General features: G+C 42.0%; 1 protein-coding gene across 1 annotated transcript; it reads left to right on the top strand.

Moving 5' to 3' along the window:
- The first annotated feature begins 903 nt into the window (after positions 1-903).
- Positions 904-22,884, top strand: LOC106599515 (integrin beta-1). The gene is made up of 14 exons (XM_014190793.2): positions 904-1,002; positions 1,474-1,559; positions 8,426-8,648; positions 8,989-9,159; positions 9,399-9,637; positions 9,992-10,147; positions 15,549-15,734; positions 16,277-16,417; positions 17,251-17,453; positions 17,656-17,894; positions 18,184-18,406; positions 18,567-18,802; positions 19,245-19,411; positions 21,310-22,884. The coding sequence occupies exons 1-14, from the start codon at positions 936-938 to the stop codon at positions 21,373-21,375; spliced, it is 2,403 nt and encodes an 800-aa protein (XP_014046268.2). The 5' UTR covers positions 904-935; the 3' UTR covers positions 21,376-22,884.
- Positions 22,885-23,648: the final 764 nt, after the last annotated feature.

Below are 23,648 nucleotides of genomic sequence, written 5' to 3'. Positions count from 1 at the left end.
GGGGGAGGCATGTAGCTGCCTGACCAAATATGGGAGTAGCAGATGCACACCTCTCCATTCTCCGCTCTGTGTTAGGAAGCAGTGGACTTGTCAAGGACTGCTTCCCAAATGGCACCCTATTCCCTACATAGTGCACTACTTTTGACCAGGGCCCATGGGGGACTTTACATGGGATATTGTTGTCATTTGGGACAAAGCCTAGGTCTATTCTGCAAAGACATAGTCCAATAGGAATGTTAGCCATAATCAAGCCTGTTTCCTAGGTGTTTTCAAATGCAGACCTCTTATGAGGACAATGATTAGAAGAATTCCGTTGATGACTTTTTCTTCTCCTGTCTTTTGTTCAGTGCCAATGGTGGAGTCGTTGGTGGAGGGTTGCATTAGTGGCCAGGCCTATTTGTGTTCAATGTGATTAAGTGGCACGAGCTTAGACAATGTCTTTAAGGTGCTTCTGAAAACACAATGTCTTTGTTATGACCCTGGGGTGTAGAGCTCCTTATCTAAAGATTACCTGACTAGATATTCACGTCCCTGTCACTCTCTGACTACCTTTGGCTTGCTTAAACAGCAGTCTACCCATGCAATAAACAAACTTTTTGTTCATGTTGTGCTGAATGCATTACACACTTCTCAAAACTCCTCATGACATAACCGAGTATAATCTATTGGTCTCCCGAGATTGATATTCTCACGGTACAACACGTCCTCACACTTAAAAACATGTGACTTTTTTTTACCATGTTTGTTAATCAAGCAGGCTGTAGGCCAGTGAAACAAAGAAAAATGTCCTTGCAGTCCCTGCTAAGCTATCTGTGTGAGAGAAGCGACTGGAAAGGTCCTCAGTGGTTGTTTTCATGCTGTTTGAAGACAGGTATACCATTTGCTTCACTAAATTCATGTCCAGTAGTTTGAATCAGTGTTTTGTCTCCTTTCAGATGGATCTGAGGCTGCTTTCAATAGCAACATTATTAGGAATCCTCTGTTTCTGCAGTGCACAGCAAGGTAAGGTTATTTGACTTACACACACATATTGTTTTAGGGCTACATTTTACTTTTCTGTTATGCACCTAAAGCATTAGTCTACTTTGTGCATCAAAAAGAAATGAAAAGAAGACATTCTTCAGATTACGATATTGTGGTAGAGGAGGTTGGCCTAATGGAATGATGTCATCTATTTAAGAAACTGCCTACAGCTGCCAGCTGCCTGGCTTCAGCAACATGACTCGCAATTGAACAGATTGGAAGAAATGAAATTCCATTTTGAGCCAGGAAGAGAGGAAAAATGTAGTTACAAAATCTGCGTCTCAAATGACACCCTATTCACACTGTATTGCACTATTTTTGACCATAGTAAAGCAAAGTAGTGCACTATATAGGAATAGGGTGCCATTTGCAATGCACATTTTCTGAATTCTGCCTCTTGGCAAATAGTTGTGGCTGTATTCAAAAATATGTATTGTTTCTTCCTTTCAGAGGGCAGTGATTGCATCAAGGCCAATGCACAATCATGTGGGGAATGCATCCAGGTGGCAGAGAAATGTGGATGGTGTACAGACACTGTAAGTTGTTTGAAAGCACATGCTTCCAGAGGCACAGTCTTGAGATTTATCTCACTGGAAGCAGCTAACACAAGTGATGTATTAGGAGTTGAACAATGGCAGGGATAGGATTTGAATACCAGTGTATGGGCACTTGCTGTGAAATAGTTGCCGCCAGCTCAGAGTGTAGTAATGCAGAGCTGTCTTGAGTCACGGAACAGAACTCACTCTGACGCTTCCTGAGGTTTAACGGCGGTTGGCATCTAATATGTTGCATTACCGCTACCAACTGAACTATAGTATATACATTACTCTTTGTGATACAAAATAGGAAAAGGGGAACCCCAAAAATGAATTATATACAGTACCAGTCAAACGTTTGGACACACCTACTCATTCAAGGGGTTTTCTTTATTTTTACTATTTTCTACATTGTAGAATAATAGTGAAGACATCAAAACTATGAAATAACACATATGGAATCATGTAGTAACCAAAAGTGTTAAATAAAAATATATTTTAGATTATTCAAAGTCGTCACCCTTTTGCCTTAACAGCTTTGCATTCTCTCAACCAGCTTCATGAGGAATGCTTTTCCAACAGTCTTGAAGGTGTTCCCACATATGCTGAGCACTAGTTGGCTGATTTTCCTTCACTCTGCTGTCCAACTCATACCAAACCATCTCAATTGGGTTGAAGTCGAGTGATTGCGGAGGCCAGGTCATCTGATGCAGCACTCTATCAATCTCCTTGGTCAAGTAACCCTTAAACAGCCTGGAGGTGTGTTTTGGGTCATTTTCCTGTTGAAAAACAAATTATAGTCCCACTAAGTGCAACCCAGATGGGATGGGGTATCGCTGCAGAATGCTATGGTAGCCATGCTGGTTAAGTGTTCCTTGAATTCTAAATAAATCACAGACAATGTCACCAGCAAAGCACCCCCACACCATTACACCTCCTCCTCCATTCTTCACAGTGGGAACCACACATGAGGAGATCATCCGTTCACCTGCTCTGCGTCTCACAAAGACACAGCGGTTGGAACCAAAAATGTCACTCATCAGACCAAAGGACAGATTTCCACCGGTCTAATGTCCATTGCTCATGTTTCTTTTCCCAAGCAAGTCTCTCCTTATTAGTGGTGTCCTTTAGTAGTGGTTTCTTTGCAGCAGTTTGACCATGAAGGCCTGATTCATGCAGTCTCCTCTGAACAGTTGATGTTGAAATGTGTCTGTTACTGGAACTCTGTGAAGCATTTGTTTGGGCTGCAATCTGAGGTGCAGTTAACTCTAATGAACTTATCCTCTGCAGCAGAGGTAACTCTGGGTCTTCTTTTAATGTGACGTTCTTTTAATGAGAGCCAGTTTCATCATAGCGCTTGATAGTTTTTGCGACTGCACTTGAAGAAACTTTCAAAGTTCCTGAAATGTTACGTATTGACTGACCTTCATGTCCTAAAGTAATGGACTGTCATTTCTCTTTGCTTATTTGAGCAGTTCTTGCTATAATATGCATGTGGTCTTTTACCGATTAAGGCTCTCTACTGTATACCACCCCTACCTTGTCACAACACAATTGATTGGCTCAAACGCATTAAGAATGAAATAAATTCCATAAATTAACTTAACAAGGCACACCTGTTCATTGAAATGCATTCGAGGTGACTACCACATAAAGCTGGTTGAGAGAATGCCAAGAGTGTGCAAAGCTGTCATCAAGGCAATGGGTGACTACTTTGAAGAATCTCAAATATAAAATACTTTAACACTTTTTTGGTTACTACATACTACATGACTCCATATAGGTTTGATGTCGTCACTATTATTCTACAATGTAGAAAATTGTCAAAATAAAGAGAAACCCTTGAATGAGTAGGTTTGTACAAACCTTTGACTGGTACTATATATTGTTATGGGAATCAAGTTAACAATGTTCTTAAACCGAACTTCAATTAAACTACTCAGTCTGCCCCCCAGAGGGTGTAAGATTCTGGTTGAATGAAACAGACGCAGAGCCAGCTTACAATTGGTCAGAATGTTTATTTACGAGAGCTCTGAAATTCATACAATGCACACAGCCTTTTATATTACCACACACAAACAAACTTACATCAGTAGAGAACTCCACCCCGCTTTAGGCGGCTGTATTTTTCCACAGTACACATACATTCATTATCAAACCTTGCCACCTGTCTTCTAATCTCCTGCCAACTAAGCCGTTCCCAGGCCGTTGTTTCTCTCACTAACTTAGGGAGGCCTCTTCTCCTGTTCCTTTCCCAAGGTCTTCTTATCAACTCTGCCCTGTTCATTTTGAAATAGTAACAGTGTCTTAGTCTTAAACAGTCTACTCACACACATTAGTACATTAACATTATAATTTACATTTTAGTCATTTAGCAGACGCTCTTATCCAGAGCGCCTTACAGTAGTGAATGCATACAGTTCATACATTTTTTTCTTTGTACTGGTCCCCCGTGGGAATCAAACCCACAACCCTGGCGTTGCAAACACCATGCTCTACCAACTGAGCTACACGGGACCCATAATCACTCGGTTATAGATTTTCAGGGTGAAATCATTTAGTCAAACTTTTAATCATATAATTTCCATTACATACATACATACACACACACACACATCAATCTCCTTTTTTTATATATATATATATAGTGGCAAACCTCTTCAAAGTTAGGAGCGTTTGTCACAAATTAAGTGGGAATCTGTCACCAAAGTCAGCCCAGAATGAAAGTTCTTTCGAACATGACAGTACCTGTGTGTTTGTTTCGCTGTCCTGGTCCACCCAGGCCGCAGGTAAGGTCAAGGATAGCAGGGTTCGGTACACAAATCTGGTTCTCGGTAGGTCCAGGTCTAAACACCAACAGGTAAGTCCAAAACAGTCCAGCTCGTACACGGTAAATCCAGCCAATGTAGATTGTCTCTTTCTCTATGGTTCATAGATCCTTCCCGCCCTCTCTCTCTCTTCCTGGTTTTTCTTGACCTTTTATCTGTGGGTCGGCTCCACCTTCTGAGGGTTCCCCTTGCTTCTGGGAATTGTAGTTTTGGCACTCGGCCATTTTGTGATCTGTAGTTCTGATCGGGGTGGCCATTTTAGTGATCGGGCAGAGCCCGTTTATTAGTTCTGCCCTCACATATCTGCCATTTATCACTCGACCCCCTTCTTTGCCACAATATATAGTTGAAGTCGGAAGTTGACGTAAACCTTAGCCAAATACATTGAAACTCAGTTTTTCACAATTCCTGACATTTAATCCTAGTAAGAATTCCCTGTCTTAGGTCAGTTAGCATCACCACTTTATTTTAAGAATGTGAAATGTCAGAATAAAAGTAGAGATAATTATTTATTTCAGCTTTTATTTCTTTCATCACATTCCCAGTGGGTGAGAAGTTTACATACACTCAATTAGTATTTGGTAGCATTGCCTATAAATTATTTAACTTGGGTCAAACATTTCGGGTAGCCTTCCACAAGCTTCCCACAATAAGTTGGGTGAATTTTGGCCCATTCCTCCTGACAGAGCTGGTGTAACTGAGTCAGGTTTGTAGGCCTCCTTGCTTGCACACACTTTTTCAGTTCTGCCCACAAATGTTCTATAGGATTGAGGTCAGGGCTTTGTGATGGCCACTCCAATACCCTGACTTTGTTGTCCTTAAGCCATTTTGCCACAACTTTGGAAGAATGCTTGGGGTCATTGTCCATTTGGAAGACCCATTTGCGACCAAGCTTTAACTTCCTGACTGATGTCTTGAGATGTTGTTTTCCTGCCTCATGATGCCATCTATTTTGTGAAGTGCACCAGTCCCTCCGGCAGCAAAGTACCCTCACAACATGATGCTGTCACCCCTATGCTTCTTGGTTGGGATGATGTTCTTTGGCTTGCAAGCCTCCCCCTTTTTCCTCCAAACAGAACAATGGTCATTATGGCCAAACAGTTCCATTTTTGTTTCATCAGACCAGAGGACATTTCTCCAAAAAGTACAATCTTTGTCCCCATGTGCAGTTGCACACCGTAGTCTGTCTTTTTTATGGCGGTTTTGGAGCAGTGGCTTCTTCCTTGCTAAGCGGCCTTTCAGGTTATGTCGATATAGGACTCGTTTTATTGTGGATATAGATACTTTTGTACCTGTTTCCTCCAGCATCTTCACAAGATCCTTTGCTGTTGTTCTGGGATTGATTTGCACTTTTCGCACCAAAGTACGTTCATCTCTAGGAGACAGAACGCGTCTCCATCCTGAGCGGTATGATGGCTGCGTGGTCCCATGGTGTTTATACTTGAGTACTATTGTTTGTACAGATGAACGTGGTACCTTCAGGCATATGGAAATTGCACCCAAGGTTCAACCAGACTTGTGGAGGTCTACAAATTTTTCTGAGGTCTTGGCTGATTTCTTTTGATTTTCCCATAATGTCAAGCAAAGAGGCACTGAGTTGGAAGGTAGGCCTTGAAATACATCCACAGGTACACCTCCAATTGACTCAAATGATGTCAATTAGCCCATCAGAAGCTTCTAAAGCCATGACATTTTTTTATGGAATTTTCTAAGCTGTTTAAAGGCACAGTCAACTTAGTGCATGTAATCTTCTGACCCACTGGAATTGTGATACAGTGAATTATATGTGAAATAATCTGTCTGTAAACCATTGTTGGAAAAATGTGTACCTCAAATATTTCTCTGCAGCTGCCACCACAACATCTATTTTCTTTGACTTACCTTCCATTTCTGCGGTAATTAGCCAACCTTACTGAAACATACAAAGGTATGCGGACACCCCTTCAAATGATTGGATTCAGGTTTTTCAGCAACACCTGTTGCTGACAGGTGTGTCAAATCGAGCACACAGCCATCCAATCTCTGTAGACAAACATTGGCAGTAGAATGGCCTTACTAAAGAGCTGTGACTTTCAACGTGGCACCGTCATAGGATGCCACCTTTCCAACAAGTCAGTTCGTCAAATTTCTGCCCTGCTAGGGCTGCCCCGGTCAACTATAAGTGCTGTAGTTGTGAAGTGGAAACGTCTAGGAGCAACAACGGCTTAGCCGTGATGTGGTAGGCCACAGAACGGGGACGCCGAGGGCTAAAGCATGTAGTGCGTAAAATTCACCTGTCCTCGGTTGCAACACTCACTACTTAGTTCCAAACTGCCTCTGGAAGCAACGTCAGCACAAGAACTGTTCGTCGGTAGCTTCATGAAATGGGTTTCCATGGCCGAGCAGCCGCACACAAGCCTAAGATCACCATGCGCAATGCCAAGCGTCGGCTGTGGTGATGTAAAGCTCGCCGCCATTGGACTCTGAAGCAGTGGAAACGCATTGTCTGGGGTGATGAATCACACTTCACCATTTGGCAGTCCGACGGATTAATATGGGTTTGGCAGATGCCAGGAGAACGCTACCTGCCCCAATGCATAGTGCCAACTGTAAACTTTGGTGGAGGAGGAATAATGGTCTGGGGCTGTTTATGGTTCGGGCTAGGCCCCTTAGTTCCAGTGAAGGGAAATCTTAATGCTCCAGCATACAATGACATTCTAGAGGATTCTGTGCTTCCAACTTTGTGGCAACAGTTTGGGGAAGGCCCTTTCCTGTTTCAGCATGACAATGCCCCCGTGCACAAAGCGAGGCCCATACAGAAACAGTTTGTCGAGATTGGTGTGGAATACCTTGACTTGCCTGCACAGAGCCCTGACCTCATCCCCATATAACACCTTTGGGATTAATTGGAATGCAGACTGCGAGCCAGGCGTAATCGCCCAACATCAGTGTCCAACCTCACTAATGCTCTTGTGGCTGAATGGAAGCAAGTCCCTGCAACAATGTTCCAACATCTAGTGGAAAGCCTTCCCGGAAGAGTGGAGGCTGTTATAGCAGCCAAGGGAGGACCAACTCCATATTATTGCCCATGATTTTGGAATGAGACGTTCGACGAGTAGGTGTCCACATACTTTGGGTCATGTAGTGTATACCTATACCTTTGTTCTGTCACAGATCTACTATTCACAGGGATCCTCTCAGAATCCCTCACCCTTTATCCACCCTCCTCTACTTTCTTCACTGTCTCAGCATACCATACCTTCTGCACTACTCTGAGGCCGGCCACCTCAACCTTCCTTTCTCGCATCGAAAACCGCCGATCCCCAGCAACATGAGCACCCCTACAGTTGACACACAACTTTTCCCACCGAAACTACACACTCCTCTGTCCCATCTCTGCACATTTCCCACATTTTGGAATCTCCCTACTACACACTGCTTCTACATGCCCATAAACGTGACACCTAGAACACTGCAGTGTAGTCGGCACAAAAGTTCTAACAGCATAACTCATATATCCTAACATTACTTTGTCAGGTAAAGACTAAATCAAAGTTCAAAATATCAGGCTGTCACCTGTTTCACCACGCTCTCCACTGGGTCTGAGTCACACCAAACGGCAGACGTCACAAACACGAGGAATCTTCCACTTCAATTGCTCCACCTCCGCACTTAACGCTACCCCAGAAATCCCTCCCTTTAATGGTGCCCTGTACCTAAGCGCAAAGCAAGAAACATGTCTTTCCCCAAGTTGCATCGCACTGCTCCCTCTGATCTGAAGAAACACAAACAAACATGACAATTCACTTCGGGTTACCTTCACCCACTCAACAGCACCCACCATATTTTCCACCCAACTTGAAACCACCCATGGATCTGACTGAACTTCTGACTGAACTTGCTCCTTCTTCATACTGCAAAATCATCTGAAATGTCATATCAGAATGAGTGCTTCATCATGTGTATGTTGACTATTTTGAAAACCAATCAAAAAAGTAAATACAAATAACATAAAAAACAAGAAAATGTGGGTTATTTGTCATATTTGTCTCTGTGCAGGACTTCCTGAAGCAGGGAGAGTCTAAGTCAGCACGCTGTGATGAGCTACAGTCCCTGATCATGAAGGGCTGCACTAAGGCCAAGATCGAGAACCCCCGGGGCAGCACCTCCATCAACAAGAACAAGCCTGTCACCAACCGCAAGAAGGACATGGCAGAGAAGCTGAAGGCTGACCAGATCACTCAGATCCAGCCTCAGAAACTCACCCTCAACCTCCGATCCGGTAATGACCTGACTCCTGACCTGTGCTGATATTGGATCAGTTTGACCTTTTAGATCATAACGAATAAGATGGACATGGAGGACCTGATCCTCGATCAGCACTACTACTCTAAGTATTTTCGTGAATATGGGCCCTGCCTCCTGACCTGACCAGCTCATTGGCCATACTTTATCTCAACAGGGCATATTAGAATATGCAATCTTTCTTGAACTTACCATTCACATGCAGTCAATTTCTGAATCCAAGTTTTCAGGCAGAATCCTGTTGATGTTTGTAAAATATTGAATGATGAAGAGTCTTCATGTTCTCTGAATCTGTTCCATTCCTTTCTCACATGAAGGTGAGGCCCAGACCTTTAAGTTGAAGTTCAAGAGGGCAGAGGACTACCCCATCGACCTCTACTACTTGATGGATCTTTCCTTCTCCATGAAAGACGATTTGGAGAACGTCAAGAATCTGGGGACTGACCTGATGCGTGAGATGAAGGAGGTCACCTCAGACTTCCATATCGGTAAAAGACATTAAACTTCATATACTCAAAATGTTCAAAGTAAGGTAATTCAGAAAGAAGGAAGTAAAACCGCTCATTGGGTACTTCACTGTGGCTATCCTCTGTTCCAACCTGTGTTTGTGTATTTTGTAAGGGGTTGGGATCAGAGCAAAAGACAGATTTCAATGGACTGCAAGGAAAATGGATCAATAAAGTATATTGTTGTTCTTCTTCTCAACATTGGCTGTTTTCCTGACCAGGTTTCGGCTCCTTTGTGGAGAAGACAGTGATGCCATACATCAGCACTACCCCAGCCAGACTGCTGAACCCCTGCACCAACAACGACACCTGCACAAGCCCCTTCAGCTATAAGAACGTGCTGAAGCTGACTGAGGACGGGGAGGAGTTCAACAGCCTGGTCAGTAAGCAGCAGATCTCTGGAAACCTGGACTCCCCTGAGGGAGGATTCGATGCCATCATGCAGGTGGCCGTCTGTGGGGTGAGTGACCTGACCTGGGCCATAGTGGGATAGTCTCACTTCAGGGCCTGTAATCATAAAGCATCTCAGAGTAGGAGTACTGATCTAGGATCAATTTAGCCTTTTTGACCATGATGAATAAGATTACATTGAAGGGGGGACCTGATCCTAGATCAGCACTTCTAATCGAAGACACTTTATAAATACCAGCCCAGAAGTACAGAAAGCTTCATAATCGGCTAGAATGGTTCATGATTGAGATAATACAAGTCAGTCCAAAGCATTACAACAAATAATTAGGATTCACTGATAAAGTTGGATGCATTTGTTTTCTTTTGGGGGCTCTAATTGGATGTGTTTTTCCTCACCCTGCAGGAGGCCATTGGCTGGAGGAACGTCACTAGTCTGCTGGTGTTCTCCACTGACGCTGGCTTCCACTTTGCTGGAGACGGCAAGCTGGGCGGCATCGTTCTGCCCAACGATGGGAAGTGTCATCTGGAGAACAACATGTACACCATGAGCCATTACTACGTATGTGTTTCTCTACTTACTCTATACTTTCCAGCCATTTTCTATTGCATTTGTTTTATTGTAGTGTATTGATTTTGTGTATTTTGCATGTTGACCTCACAAAATGACTTTCCATGTACACGGACAATAAAGTTTAGAGCTGACCCCATTTAGTTGACTGGTCGATTGTTGGGTCAATGGGCTGTTGGTCGACCGATATTTCTTTAGTCGAGCAGTAGCAAAAAATATTATAATAATAAAAGTAATAATATCATGGTGTACAAGACACCTGTCGGATTCGCGCCTGTCTGAGTGGACTGATCCATTGTGGAGGCTGTGGGGATGGCACAATCCATCACTCTAAAACATGTGCTTCTGAAATTGTATATGGTTATATTACATAAGAACAATGTTGCAACACCAATAAAATAATATTATTTGGTAAAAAATAAGCTTTCTCCCACGTTGGATAGTGGTCACCTTACACTTTATTTCATTAGAACAGCCTCTCTGGCATTACTTATAATATATATTGGTGTTGTTTACACTGTTCCAAATTTATAGAAATATTATATTTATAATAATAACGGTACTTTTTCTTGATCTCTTTCTTATTGTTATTATTATTATGATCCTAAGTAATGTCATGATCATTAGTAGGCTTACTATAGCAGCCTTGTATACTCACTACTGAGCTGTAGGCCTAAGAGCGCATCCTATTTAGTCTTAATACCGTAACTTACTTAGGCCTATATTTCAAAACTTTTATAGGCTACTGTATCAATCAATAATTAAGTTGTTCATGTAATCACCAGCCAGCAGCATACCACCCTGCATCCCACTGCTGGCTTGCTTCTTAAGCTAAGCAGGGTTGGTCCTGGTCAGTCCCTGGATGGGAGACCAGATGCTGCTGGAAGTGGTGTTGGAGGGCCAGTAGGAGGCACTCTTTCCTCTGGTCTAAACAATGTCCCAGGGCAGTGATTGGGGACACTGCCCTGTGTAGGCTGCTGTCTTTCGGATGGGACGATAAACCAGTGTCCTGACTCTTTGAGGTCATTAAAGATCCCATTGCACTTATTGTAAGAGTAGGGGTGTTAACCCTGGTGTCCTGGCTAAATTCCCAATCTGGCACTCATACCATCATGGCCATCTAAACATCCCCAGCTTACAATTGGCTCATTCCTCCTCTCCCCTGAAACTATTCCCCAGGTCTTTGCTGTAAATGAGAATGTGTTCTCAGTTAACTTACCTGGTAAAATAAATCACACAGCATATGAGTCATTCATGATTTGAAATGCAATCAAGCATTTTTGTTTTCAAATAAAATAAAGCCAGCCTTGAATAATTAGCTTAAACAATAAATAAACCGTTCCATTTCGGAAATTGCATTCACAAATGAATGCGACTGTTTTTAGTCTTTGCTGTAATAAAGGCTTAACAAACAAAACACTTTACAACAGACTCTCTGTTACGCTTGTAATTTATTTAGTGTTTACATTTATTATATTGTAATCTATACAGCACCTGTTTGGCACACATAATGTGCACGCAGCGCTTGCTCTTTACCTTCTTTTTCTTGATCTCCAGTATTTTCCACAACTAGTCCAATTTATTCCACACATCTGACTTTCCCTTTACCTCCTGAGCAACCAGTAAACATTCCCCCGTTTCTAGAATATTTGCCACGTCCTCTGCATCCAACCAATTAATTGATGTGATTATGATATGCTATAGGTTAGACCCTATTGTGCCCTTTCAGACTAGATTAGTTTTACTGGGGGAGGTCGGGTAATGTACAGTTGAAGTCGGAAGTTTACATATACCTTAGCCAAATACATTTAAACTCAGTTTTTCACAATTCCTGACTTTTAATCCTAGTAAAAATTCCCTGTCTTAAGTCAGTTCGGATCGCCACTTTATTTTAAGAATGTGCAATGTCAGAATAATAGTAGAGAGAATGATTTATTTCAGGTTTTATTTCTTTCATCACATTCCCAGTGGGTCAGAAATTAACATACACTCAATTAGTATTTGGTAGCATTGCCTTTAAATTGTTTAACTTGGGTCAAACATTTCGGGTAGCCTTCCACAAGCTTCCCACAATAAGTTGGGTGGATGTGGCCCATTCCTCCTGACAGAGCTGGTGTAACTGAGTCAGGTTTGTAGACCTACTTGCTCACACACACTTTTTCAGTTCTGCCCACAAATTTTCTATAGGATTGAGGTCAGGGCTTTGTGATGGCCACTCCAATACCTTGACTTTGTTGTCCTTAAGCCATTTTGCCACAACTTTGGAAGTATGCTTGGGGTCATTGCCCATTTGGAAGACCCATTTGCGACCAAGCTTTAACTTCCTGACTGATGTCTTGAGATGTTTCTTCAATATATCCACATATTTTTACTACCTCATGATTCCATCTATTTTGTGAAGTGCACCAGACCCTCCTGCAACAAAGCACCCCCCACAACATGATGCTGCCACCCCCATGCTTCACGGTTGGGATGGTGTTCTTCGGCTTGCAAGCCTCCTTGTACCTGTTTCCTCCAGCATCTTCACAAGGTCCTTTGCTGTTGTTCTGGGATTGAGTTGCACTTTTCACACCAAAGTACGTTCATCTCTAGGAGACAGAACGCATCTCCTTCCTGAGCGGTATGACGGCTATGTGGTCCCATGGTGTTTATACTTGCATACTATTGTTTGTACAGATGAACGTGGTACCTTCAGGCATTTGGAAATTGCGGAGGTCTACAATTGTGGAGGTCTACAATTCTTTTTCTGAGGTCTTGGCTGATTTATTTTTATTTTCCCATGATGTCAAGCAAAGAGGCACTGAGTTTGAAGGTAGGCCTTGAAATACTTCCATAGGTGGAGCTCCAATTGACTCAAATTATGTCAATTAGCCTCTCAGAAACTTCTAAAGCCATGACATCATTTTCTGGAATTTTCCAAGCTGTTTAAAGGTACAGTCAACTTAGTGCATGTAAACTTCTGACCCACTGGAATTGTGATACAGTGAATTATAAGTGAAATAATCTGTCTGTAAACAATTATTGGAAACTGACTTGTGTCATGCACAAAGTAGATGTCCTCACCGACTTGCCAAAACTATAGTTTGTTAACAAGAAATTTGTGGAGTGGTTGAAAAACGAGTGTTAATGACTCCAACCTAAGTGTATGTAAACTTCCGACTTCAACTGTAATTATGTGCACGAGCACAAAACACAGCCTCTGTAATTTTAGTCCCGTCCGAATCTGTCACGTCCTGATCATAGTAAGTTGTTATTTTCTATGGCAGAGTAGGTCAGGGTGTGACAGGGGGTGTTTGTCTGTTTTTGTATTGCTATGTTCAGTTTCTAGTTTTGTATTTCTATGTTGGTGTTGTTTGGGTTGATCTCCAATTGGAGGCAGCTGATCCTCATTACCTCTAATTGGAGGTCATATTTCTGTTGATGTTTTTCCCACCTGTGTTTGTGGGTGATTATCTTTTGAGTAGTGTTTTCTTCTCTGCGTCACGATTTGTTCTTTTTGTGTTTCAAGTATTTAATGTATTGCATTTAGTTTCACGGAATAAATAAATATGTGAAACTACGACACGCTGCATTTTGGTCCGATCCGTCAGACAGATGTGACAGAATCGGCAATGTCAGTAATTTTTACATGGCAGGAGAGTAACAATTCCAGCCAGAATAACCTACTCCAAGGTCCTCTGATAATACTAATATGAATCAACATCCCTGTGTTTTGAGAGAAATGTCGAAGTTTGACAGCTGTTGCTTGTGTCCTACATGTAGCCTATCAACTTTCACAGTGAATGCTTTTGTTTATATGTTTTGTGCATATGAATTGAATATTGCCAAATGCGTCAGTAAAAAATATTGAGCCTATTTAATGCAACCCTTGCTGTTAATAGATCGCATAGCAGCATACAACTGACCTAAAGCAGCATACAACTGACCTAAAGCAGCATATAACTGACCTAAAGCAGCATACAACTGACCTAAAGTTAACTTTCTCATCCATTGCCTTAAAATGCATCTCAAGTGCTGGGGGGCATTTAGGACGTACTGCGGATCTATAAAATATCCTAATGATTATGATCAGACTTCCTCAATTGAAATATTATGGCGACACTATACCAAAGATGGTTTGGTATGGTTTAGAAACTTTGGAACCAAGCTGGAGTTATCAGTGTGGCCCTATCACCTGGACATGTTGAAATACTGTATCTTTATGCCTAGAATAAAAACCTCCAGGCTTCCATCATAACTGTCAATTTACAGAAGAAAAAAAAAGAATTACAAGGGGCAGTTTGGAAAAAATTAATCCTGTCCGAATCATCCTTTGGAATAACGTACATTCTGGAGTAATAATTACATAACCAACGTTCTCTAGTAATACTAGTCCCATGCAAATAGGTCTTTGGTCACGTGCATTCGATACATAGCCTACATGTGTCACGTAAAGAGAGCAAGGGTTGAGGGATTAGGGAATGTTTTTCCTAAACAAATTAGGGATTTCGGGAACAGAACTTTTCAGTCAGAAATGGCTGTTATTATGTTGCAACTGCAGCAACATGGACAGCACGATAAACACTTTAATGTTCTGTGGTGGCCGCTACAGCAGGGAGGAGAGAGAGACAATGGGTGCTAGTCACATGGTCACTCATTGTCTTTTTTTGAGCCAGGCCTGCACAATCAAATCAATTGCTGGTCGGACTCCCTTTAGTCATTTGTGAGTCTTAATTATTTAATCAAACAGTGTGCTTAAGGCATCAGAAAACCTCAGTGAATATAGTTGATTTGATTTAAACACATAGGGTTTGTCAATATATGGAAAAATGCACGTTTTAACATTTCGACCAATCGATCGAAAAAACAGACAACTCTTGGTCGACCAATATTTTTTTTAGTCGGGGATAGCCCTAACAAAGTTAACGTATCATATATGGCAAGGGTCGGCAACAGGCGGCCCGCGGTCAAAACTGCCCCGCAAGTGTTTTTTGGGGGGGCCCCCCCAATATTTTTTGTAAAACATTTTTGGTTTGTTTTTGGTCAAAAAAGACTGAAATCACAAGGAATTCGGCAAATATATATATTTAGGAAATCTGTTCCCAAGTATTCCCGCAAATAAAAAAAGAGACATGATCGTGTCTCAATGTTATCGAAGTATGAAATTATTGTTATTTTCAAATACATTACATTTTTGGGCTTATTTGTGGTCAATTTGCAGTGTACAGATTATTACAATTATGTTCCGGCCCCCCCACCATCCACTCTGACAAAAATCGTACCTCGGCTGAACCTAGTTGCCTACCCCTAGTATATGGTATAACATGCTGTATGACTGGCACATGTCTCAGTGGTATGGATCATTGGATCTTTGTTTTGAAATTTTCATCTTGCATTTATTTTCAATTGACAGGACTATCCCTCCATTGCCCATTTGGTCCAGAAACTGAGTGACAACAACATTCAGACCATTTTTGCTGTTACTGAGGAATTCCAGCCTGTTTACAAGGAACTGAAGAACCTCATCCCCAAGTCTGCAGTAGGAACTCTGTCCTCCAACTCCAGCAACGTCATCAAGCTCATTATCGATTCCTACAACGTGAGTTTAACTCCCTAACTTTGAATTGGAATGGCAGTTTGATGTAAAGCTAATAATTACTGTGCAGTAAATAAATACCTGGGATGGTTCCCAAATGAGACCCTATTCCCTATATAGTACACTGGACCTTATTCCCTATATAGTGCACTGGACCCTATTCTCTATATAGTGCACTACTGTTCTTCTATTGACATATTTTGTTGAAATTCTCTGTATGTTGTTTGATAGTCTCTGTCATCTGAAGAACTTCTCTGTGTGTTGTTTGATAGTCTCTGTCATCTGAAGAACTTCTCTGTGTGTTGTTTGTAGTGCTTGACTTGTGCTGAAATAAGTGCCGGTAGTCATTTTGGATGCCGGTACTGTTTATATTTAGGTGCAGGAGCTCCACAATACTGTTGATCTAATATTCTAGAAGAAGAACAGGAACTCAAGCAGTAGAACATTAGAGGTGCTTGTGCTCCGGTGAGCTCCTGCCCAGGTCAAGGACTGGTGGTTTGATAGTCTCTGTCATCTGAAGATATTCTCTGTATGTCGTGTGATAGTCTCTGTCATCTGAAGTCATTCTGGAAAACGGCAAGCTGCCTGAAGGTGTATCCATAACATACAAGTCCATCTGCAAGGACGGTTGGGTTGGAACCGGAGAGAATGGAAGAAAATGCTCTAACATCTCCATTGGAGATGAGGTAAGTGTGAGCTATCACAGCCTTTCCTTCGTCGTCTGGTCTCTATTGAAATTTGGGTTGAGAATAAAAATGTGTCAATGTATTACATCTGGAAAATGTGTAAACCATCCAAGACATTTTAGGAGTTTACTAATGAAAAACAAGAAGAGGGAATATCGTTGAGACTGATTATTGTCAACGTTTCCGTTCAAGAGGCCTTTCTCAATACCAGTGTCCAGGAGTTTACTAATGGGTGATTCCAGTTGTTGAGGAAAACTCGTTCCAAGGATCAGGCAGAGCTCATTATCCAGTTAATAAGAGTTTATTCAAGCAATTGCAAGGGAGATTACACTCAGGATACATCTGAGAGGAAACTCAAAATGACAGAGTCACACACAGTCATTATATACTTCTTACACAAAGAGCTGTTTGAGAGATGAAGGGTACTTAGCCCCACTTCCTTAAAGCATTATACACCAGTTCTCTCAGCCTACATGTGTAAGAGAGGGGAGTGATGAGTTCTTTAAAGCCTATTCAGCTGCATGAAGATTTTAACATTGAGCAAGGCCTCTGGAGCCCGTAGAGATAAAGAGCCAGCAGCAAATCACTCCTGTGAGAAGAGGAAAACTAAACAGTCATGGAAAATTACCAGTTGAATAGCACTATACAACTCAACCATTTTACATAGCGTTTAGACTGTAACAAAACCATTTTACGTAGTATTTAGACTAACAAAACCATTCTTGCCCCAACACAGCATTATGGACATTTAGTTTGGAAATGACTAACATTTTGTGCATGCGCAGGTTGACTTTTCGACTGAATCGACCTAATACCTTCATCCTATCATCTAGGTGTCCTTTGAGATTGCCATCAAGTCCGAGAAGTGTCCGCCTAAAGTCAATTCCGAGATCCTTACAATCAAGCCCCTGGGTTTTACTGAGAATGTGGAGATCGTCCTCAACTTCATCTGCGAATGTGAATGTTCCAAAGATGGAAAACCTCTCAGCAAGATGTGCCACAATGGCAGCGGGATCTTTGAGTGTGGAGCCTGCAGGTACGATATAAAAACAGTTGTTTTAGTCAACTTTTTGGGGTGTGAAATGTTGTTCTGAAACTATACGCTGAGTGCGTGTGTGCATCCCAAATGGCACCCTATTCCCAATATAGTGCACTACTTTTGACCTGAGCCCTGCAGGCCTAGGGTGTTGATACGGGTGCCATTTGGGACGCATACTAAGTCTCTTGCTTTCTCTCAGGTGCAACGAGGGCCGTATTGGCAGACTGTGTGAGTGCAGTACAGACGAGGTGAGGACGGACGACCTGGACGCTAACTGCCGGAAAGACAACGGTACCGACATCTGCAGCAACAACGGAGACTGTGTGTGTGGAACCTGTGAGTGTAAAAAGAGAGAGAACCCAGAAGAACGTTACAGTAGGAAGTTCTGCGAGTGTGACAACTTCAACTGTGACCGCTCCAACAACAAACTCTGTGGAGGTAGGACCCGTGGCTGGCCCCCTTGTTTTGAGTACTTGTATACAAGTTTTCATTGACACATTGAATTCATTCGACACTGCTGCGTACTGTAACATTACCACACCCATTATGAGTAGGCTAATTAATAGAATAAACAACTGAACGAACCTCAATTTTCTCCACTCCTTTCCTCAGACATGGTCTGAAAGAAAATGTTTTAGATTGGGTGATTCTTCAAAATGGGTGGTTGAGTTGTGTAGGCCTAGCATTGATTGAACCTCTTATTTCATCCCCCCCTCCCCTCTACTAGGACATGGACGTTGTGAGTGCAGGGTGTGTATCTGTGATGCCAACTACACGGGCAGCGCCTGCGACTGTTCCCTGGACTCCTCCACCTGCCTGGCAGCCAACAAGCAGATATGTAATGGCCGGGGCACCTGCGAGTGTGGCGTCTGCAAGTGCACTAACCCCAAGTTCCAGGGTCCCACCTGTGAGATCTGCCCCACCTGCCCCGGAGTCTGTGCTGAACACAAGTGAGCCTGACAACACAGGGTGTCTAAGCAGTCTTTTAGTTTGTTTGTGCGATCTGTTTTTAGGTCTTTTGTATGGACTTTTATCATGTTACCCCTGGTTACAGACCAAATTTAGCTCTGGGACAATAACGTTTGTTTGATTGATGATTGTCCTCTACAGAGACTGTGTTCAGTGCCAGGCCTTTGAGACAGGAGAGAAGAAGGACACGTGTAAGAGGGACTGCAGCTACTTCAACCTGATCAGAGTGAAGGACCGGGACAAGCTGCCCCAGCCAGGCGACCAGTCCTACCCCCTATCCCACTGTAAGGAGAGGGACGCCAACGACTGCTGGTTCTACTACACCTACGCCGTCAGGAACCACACAGAGAGGGAGGTCTACGTGGTCGACACTTTGGGTGAGTGGACGGATGTTGCTGCTCAACTCTCTGAAAGAAATACAAATCTTTGATTATCCATTTTAAGAATAGCCTGCCATAATGGCTCCATGTCTGTATAGCATTTTACAGGCTGTGTCACTAATCACACCTTTTGACTAGGGCCCTGTGGTCTCTGGTCAACAGTAGTGTACTACAAAAGGAAGTTGTGCACTACAAAGGGAATAAGATGCCATTAGGGACCACACACACAGTGTAGGCCCATGTCTATTGTATATGATTAACTGTAAATGCAGAATGTTGCCATTGACTCTACGTGTGTGTGTGTGTGTGTGTGTGTGTGTGTGTGTGTGTGTGTGTGTGTGTGTGTGTGTGTGTGTGTGTGTGTGTGTGTGTGTGTGTGTGTGTGTGTGTGTGTGTGTGTGTGTGTGTGTGTGTGTGTGTGTGCCCTTCTGTGCTCCAGAGTGTCCAGCAGGTCCTGACATCATCCCCATCGTGGCTGGCGTGGTGGCGGGCATCGTGCTGATCGGCCTGGCCCTCCTCCTCATCTGGAAGCTGCTCATGATCATCCACGACCGCAGGGAGTTTGCCAAGTTCGAGAAGGAGAAAATGAACGCGAAGTGGGACACGGTAAGACGGATCACACCAGCATACTGTCGGATCACACCAACAAACGTGCGTTCAGAAAATAATTGCAGTGGATGCTTTTTATTGTTTACATTGCAGATATCAGTGCCTTTGAAGGCCAGAGGGAATTCTGTGTGAACACTAACTGTTATATGTGTGCCTTGGTTATCTCTTTGGCTCAATCTCCCCTTTCCTTTCTGTTCTGTGCCAACAACTGCAGCACGGAAATGTGGCTCTGGCATGCTGCTCAGGCTGAGACAGACTTTATTCCCCTTTCCTCTATGGGCCTTTCCCTGGCTCGGCTAGGCTTGGGTAGCAGTGCTGCCACCATCTGTCCACTCATCAGTACAACATGCCCATAATAGGCAATAAAGCTGATGTTACCAACAGAAGCTCAATCGAGCTGCTCAGTGTGCTCTGAAGTCATAGCAACAGTATTCCATGTTCATAGTAGAATGACTAGAATGACAGAGCACTTGTGTGCTGAGAGAGACTATAACCTCTGTTCTAGGCCCAAATGGCACACTATTCCCTATAGAGTGCACTACTTTTGAACAGAGCCCTGTGGGCCCTGGTCAAAAGTTGTGGAAGTGCACTATAATGGGAATAGGGTGCTATTTGGGACAGACCCTCAGTCTCAAGAGCATGGCTTTTGCTAAATAATTTGGGTTGGATATGTTTGTATTCTGAATATACACTATGTAGTAGACTAAATACATATACTTGGATTTTATTATACTTTTTCAAGACAGTAAGAAAACAAACAAACATTTGCTTTACTAAAGAATCAATGAAAACAAACAGAATTTGCCATCCAATAGGTACAGAATAATATAAAGTAACTATACAGAGGTGTGATGTTGTATTGTTAACAAGAAATTAGTTAAGTCTTCCTGATTTGTGAATGATATCCATTTCTCCCAGTTACTTTCAAATACAGGTTTTTGGAGTCTTAAGGCATATGTCAAGTTTCCATATTAAACATTTATTGGATTATACTTAGCCATTCTTCAAATTGTGCAGCTTCTACTTTATACCAGTTCCTGGTAATGGTGGCTAAGCCTTTCTGCTTTGTTTCAAACCCTTCAAACATCCCTCCGTCCTGTCATATTTTACTGCTTCACCTTCTTTTCATGCTCTTTCTTGTCTTTCTTTTCTCGAACCCCTGTTTGTCTTATTGTCGACCATAGCAAGAGAATCCTATATACAAGGGCCCTATTAATAAGTTCCAGAACCCAAGCTATGGGCGTAAAGACATGGTCCTATTACTCTGTTTTTATTGCCCATCTTTCTTTTCCCTTCTTCCTGCATGTACTTTACATTTCCCTTTGGAGTGTTTTGTGCTTGAGTGTTGAATCTTTTCCACACCTGTTTTTCAACTCATATGTTCATTCTCTTCTTCAAAACAAAAGCTGTAAGAGAACCATTTTCTCATTTCAGCAGTGAGTTTAAGGTTTATGGTACTGAAGCAAATTGAACAACACATTTGTCTAAGAAATTAACTTTGAATAAAACAGAAAGAAAAAAAGCAACGCTGGTCTATCGCATTGGGACGACCACATCTATTAAATGGGTTAAGGATTAACATGTATTTCAGTGCATGTTGTGTGTGCCATAAACATGCTATATTATTGGACATGTGACTGCTTTCTTCACAAAATGTTGAAAATCATATTGTCCAAACCATGGAGCGGCTGCTCTGGATCTGATTTCATTTTAACCAAACTTTGATTTGTGAAGTGGCTCCAACCTAATTATTCAATTTTTGGGCTACATTCCAAATGGCACCCTATTCATTCCCCTATGGGCTCTGGTAAAAGGTATAGCACTATATAGGGACAAAGACATAGTATCCATGGTGACCCTTTGCCTCACTCTCTCTCTTTACTTGTCTTTTGCAGGGAGTGAATCCCATCTACAAGAGTGCCGTAACAACTGTTTTCAATCCAAAATACGAGGGCAAATGAAGGAACTTCCTCTGTCATTACAACACTGTATGCAAAAGAATATGGAAGGAGGGGTGTTTTTATGTTCACTTTGTTTTTGTAGTTGCCAAATGATAGCAGTGCATTTTGCCACTATTTCAGTATGTTTTACTAACTGCTTTTTCTATGCATTGTTTGAATTGTACAGTATGTATAAACTTGGGTTTTAACCTCTTAATTTGTTTGTGTGCTTGAGAGAATCCTTTAAAACTGTTTTTCTTTGCCACTGAAATGGTAGGGTCATTGGAGGTCTGGTTGTGCCTTTCAAAGAACCGTGGAGCAATTCTTTCTGTTTTGAGGGTGACATTGGATGTCGATATAGGACACGATATGTAGCGATAGCTGGCCATTGGGACAGCAATAAATTGTTATGTGTACAGTTTGTAGGCAATGGATTCTGTCTAAGCCATATTTTAGTGACAGAAAAGGTCTGGAAGCAAAGGTATGTTTCTTTTCAATGACTTTCTTCAACCTGAACAATCAGTTGAATAATTTTGGGGGTTTGTCACGATATTTGTGAATCTTTATAAATTAAATGACATCAAGTACAGTAGTGCTATTATGGGCTCCAGGTTTACATTTTTTTTGTTTTTGTTTTAAAGAATACTCAGGTCCCTATTAAACTCCTCATTAATAGCAATGCCAAATATGACATAACTCACTGCCTTCTCGTTTTAAGTGTCTTGTTTCAGTTATGGAAATTTAATTTTGAATGGGGTTCTGAATGTTTTTTACTTGACCTAAAGCCCCAGCTTTCTTTTTTGATGTCAAATCATTCTCACCTTAATCCTTTTCTAATTTGATGGTTTGATCAAACTCGACTTCCATTGAATAATGGTGATTACATTTCAGTTATAAACATCAGTGTTATGGGAATGACGTCGGTCAGATCTTTGTAAAATTTCAAACATCCCACTTAGTTGTAAGAACACACCGTGCTCTTTGTTTTTAAAGGGTATTTTTATTTCATCAAATTCACATTTTCCAATACTTTATTAAATAAAGTTCCAATACAAATTACCCTAACATTGCTACATGCTGCATGTGTGTGTTAATTACTGTTTAATGTGTCCTTGCTTTATCTTACTGTTAGAGAGAATCCAGTGTGATGTATCCAAGGTTACAATGTCCAGGGAATGTTCAGGGAATCCATCTTTCTACTCACTGCCCATCTTATGCTACCCACATGTTTTCTACAGTTAAAGGTCCAATGCAGCTGTTTTTATCTCAATATCCAATCATTTCTGGGTAACAATTAAGTGATTGTTTTCAATTAAAATGATCTAAAAGAAAGAAATAGCTTCATACCGAAGAGCAATTTCTCAAGCAAGAATTGTTATAGTCTGGGAGTGATCAAAGTGGGGAAAGGAAGAGAGGTTTGGAACTATTTCTTATTGATCTATGAACTATACTGAACTAAAATATTAACGCTACATGTAAAGTGTTGGTCCCATGTTTCATGAGCTGAAATAAAAGATTCCTGAAATTTTCCATACTCACAAAAAGCGTATTTCTTTGAAATGTTGTGCACAAATTTGTTTACATCCCTATTAGTGAGCATTTCTCCTTTTCCAAGATAATCCATCCACCTGACAGGTGTGGCATATCAAGAAGCTGATTAAACAGCATGATCACTACACAGGTGCACCTTGTGCTGGGAACAATAAAAGGCCACGTGTAACCACGCCAGCCCAGGACCTCCACATCTGACTTCTTCACCTGCGGGATCGTCTGAGACCAGCCACCCGGGCAGCTGGTGAAACTGTGGGTTTGCACAACCGAATAATTTCTGCACAAACGGTCAGAAAACGTCTCAGGGAAGCTAATCTGCGTGCTTGTCATCCTCACAAGGGTCTTGACCTGACTGCTGTTCGGCATCGTAACTGACTTCAGTGGGGGAATCCTCACCGTCGACTGCCACATTGGAGAAGTGTGCTCTTCACGGTGGAATCCCGGTTTCAACTGTACCATTCAGAAGCCCATTCAGAATAACATTTCTGTAACTGAAACAAGACACTTAAAACAAGAAGGCAGGTGGCAGACAGCGTGTATGGCGTTGTGAGGGCAAGCGGTTTGCTGATGTCAACGTTGTGAACAGAGTGCCCCATGGTGGCGGTGGGGTTATGGTATGGGCAGGCATAAGCTATGGACAACAAACACAATTGTTTTTTATAGACGGCAATTTAAATGCACAGAATACTGTGACGAGATCCTGATCATGTTTCAGCATGATAATGCATAGCTTCATGTCGCAA

Source organism: Salmo salar, chromosome ssa03 (genome assembly GCF_905237065.1).
Source record: "Salmo salar chromosome ssa03, Ssal_v3.1, whole genome shotgun sequence".
NCBI classification, from domain to species: Eukaryota; Metazoa; Chordata; class Actinopteri; order Salmoniformes; family Salmonidae; genus Salmo; species Salmo salar.
Note: the sequence above shows the minus strand (reverse complement) of the source record. Positions and strands in the feature narration are given on the sequence as shown.

Bases quoted from the DNA above. Each gene is read 5' to 3' on its own strand.
- LOC106599515 (XM_014190793.2), top strand. From the start codon at position 936: ATGGATCTGAGGCTGCTTTCAATAGCAACATTATTAGGAATCCTCTGT. The intron at 10,148-15,548 runs GTATGTGTTTCT...TTCAATTGACAG, and splicing joins ACACCATGAGCCATTACTAC to GACTATCCCTCCATTGCCCA. The intron at 18,407-18,566 runs GTGAGCCTGACA...TGTCCTCTACAG, and splicing joins GGAGTCTGTGCTGAACACAA to AGACTGTGTTCAGTGCCAGG.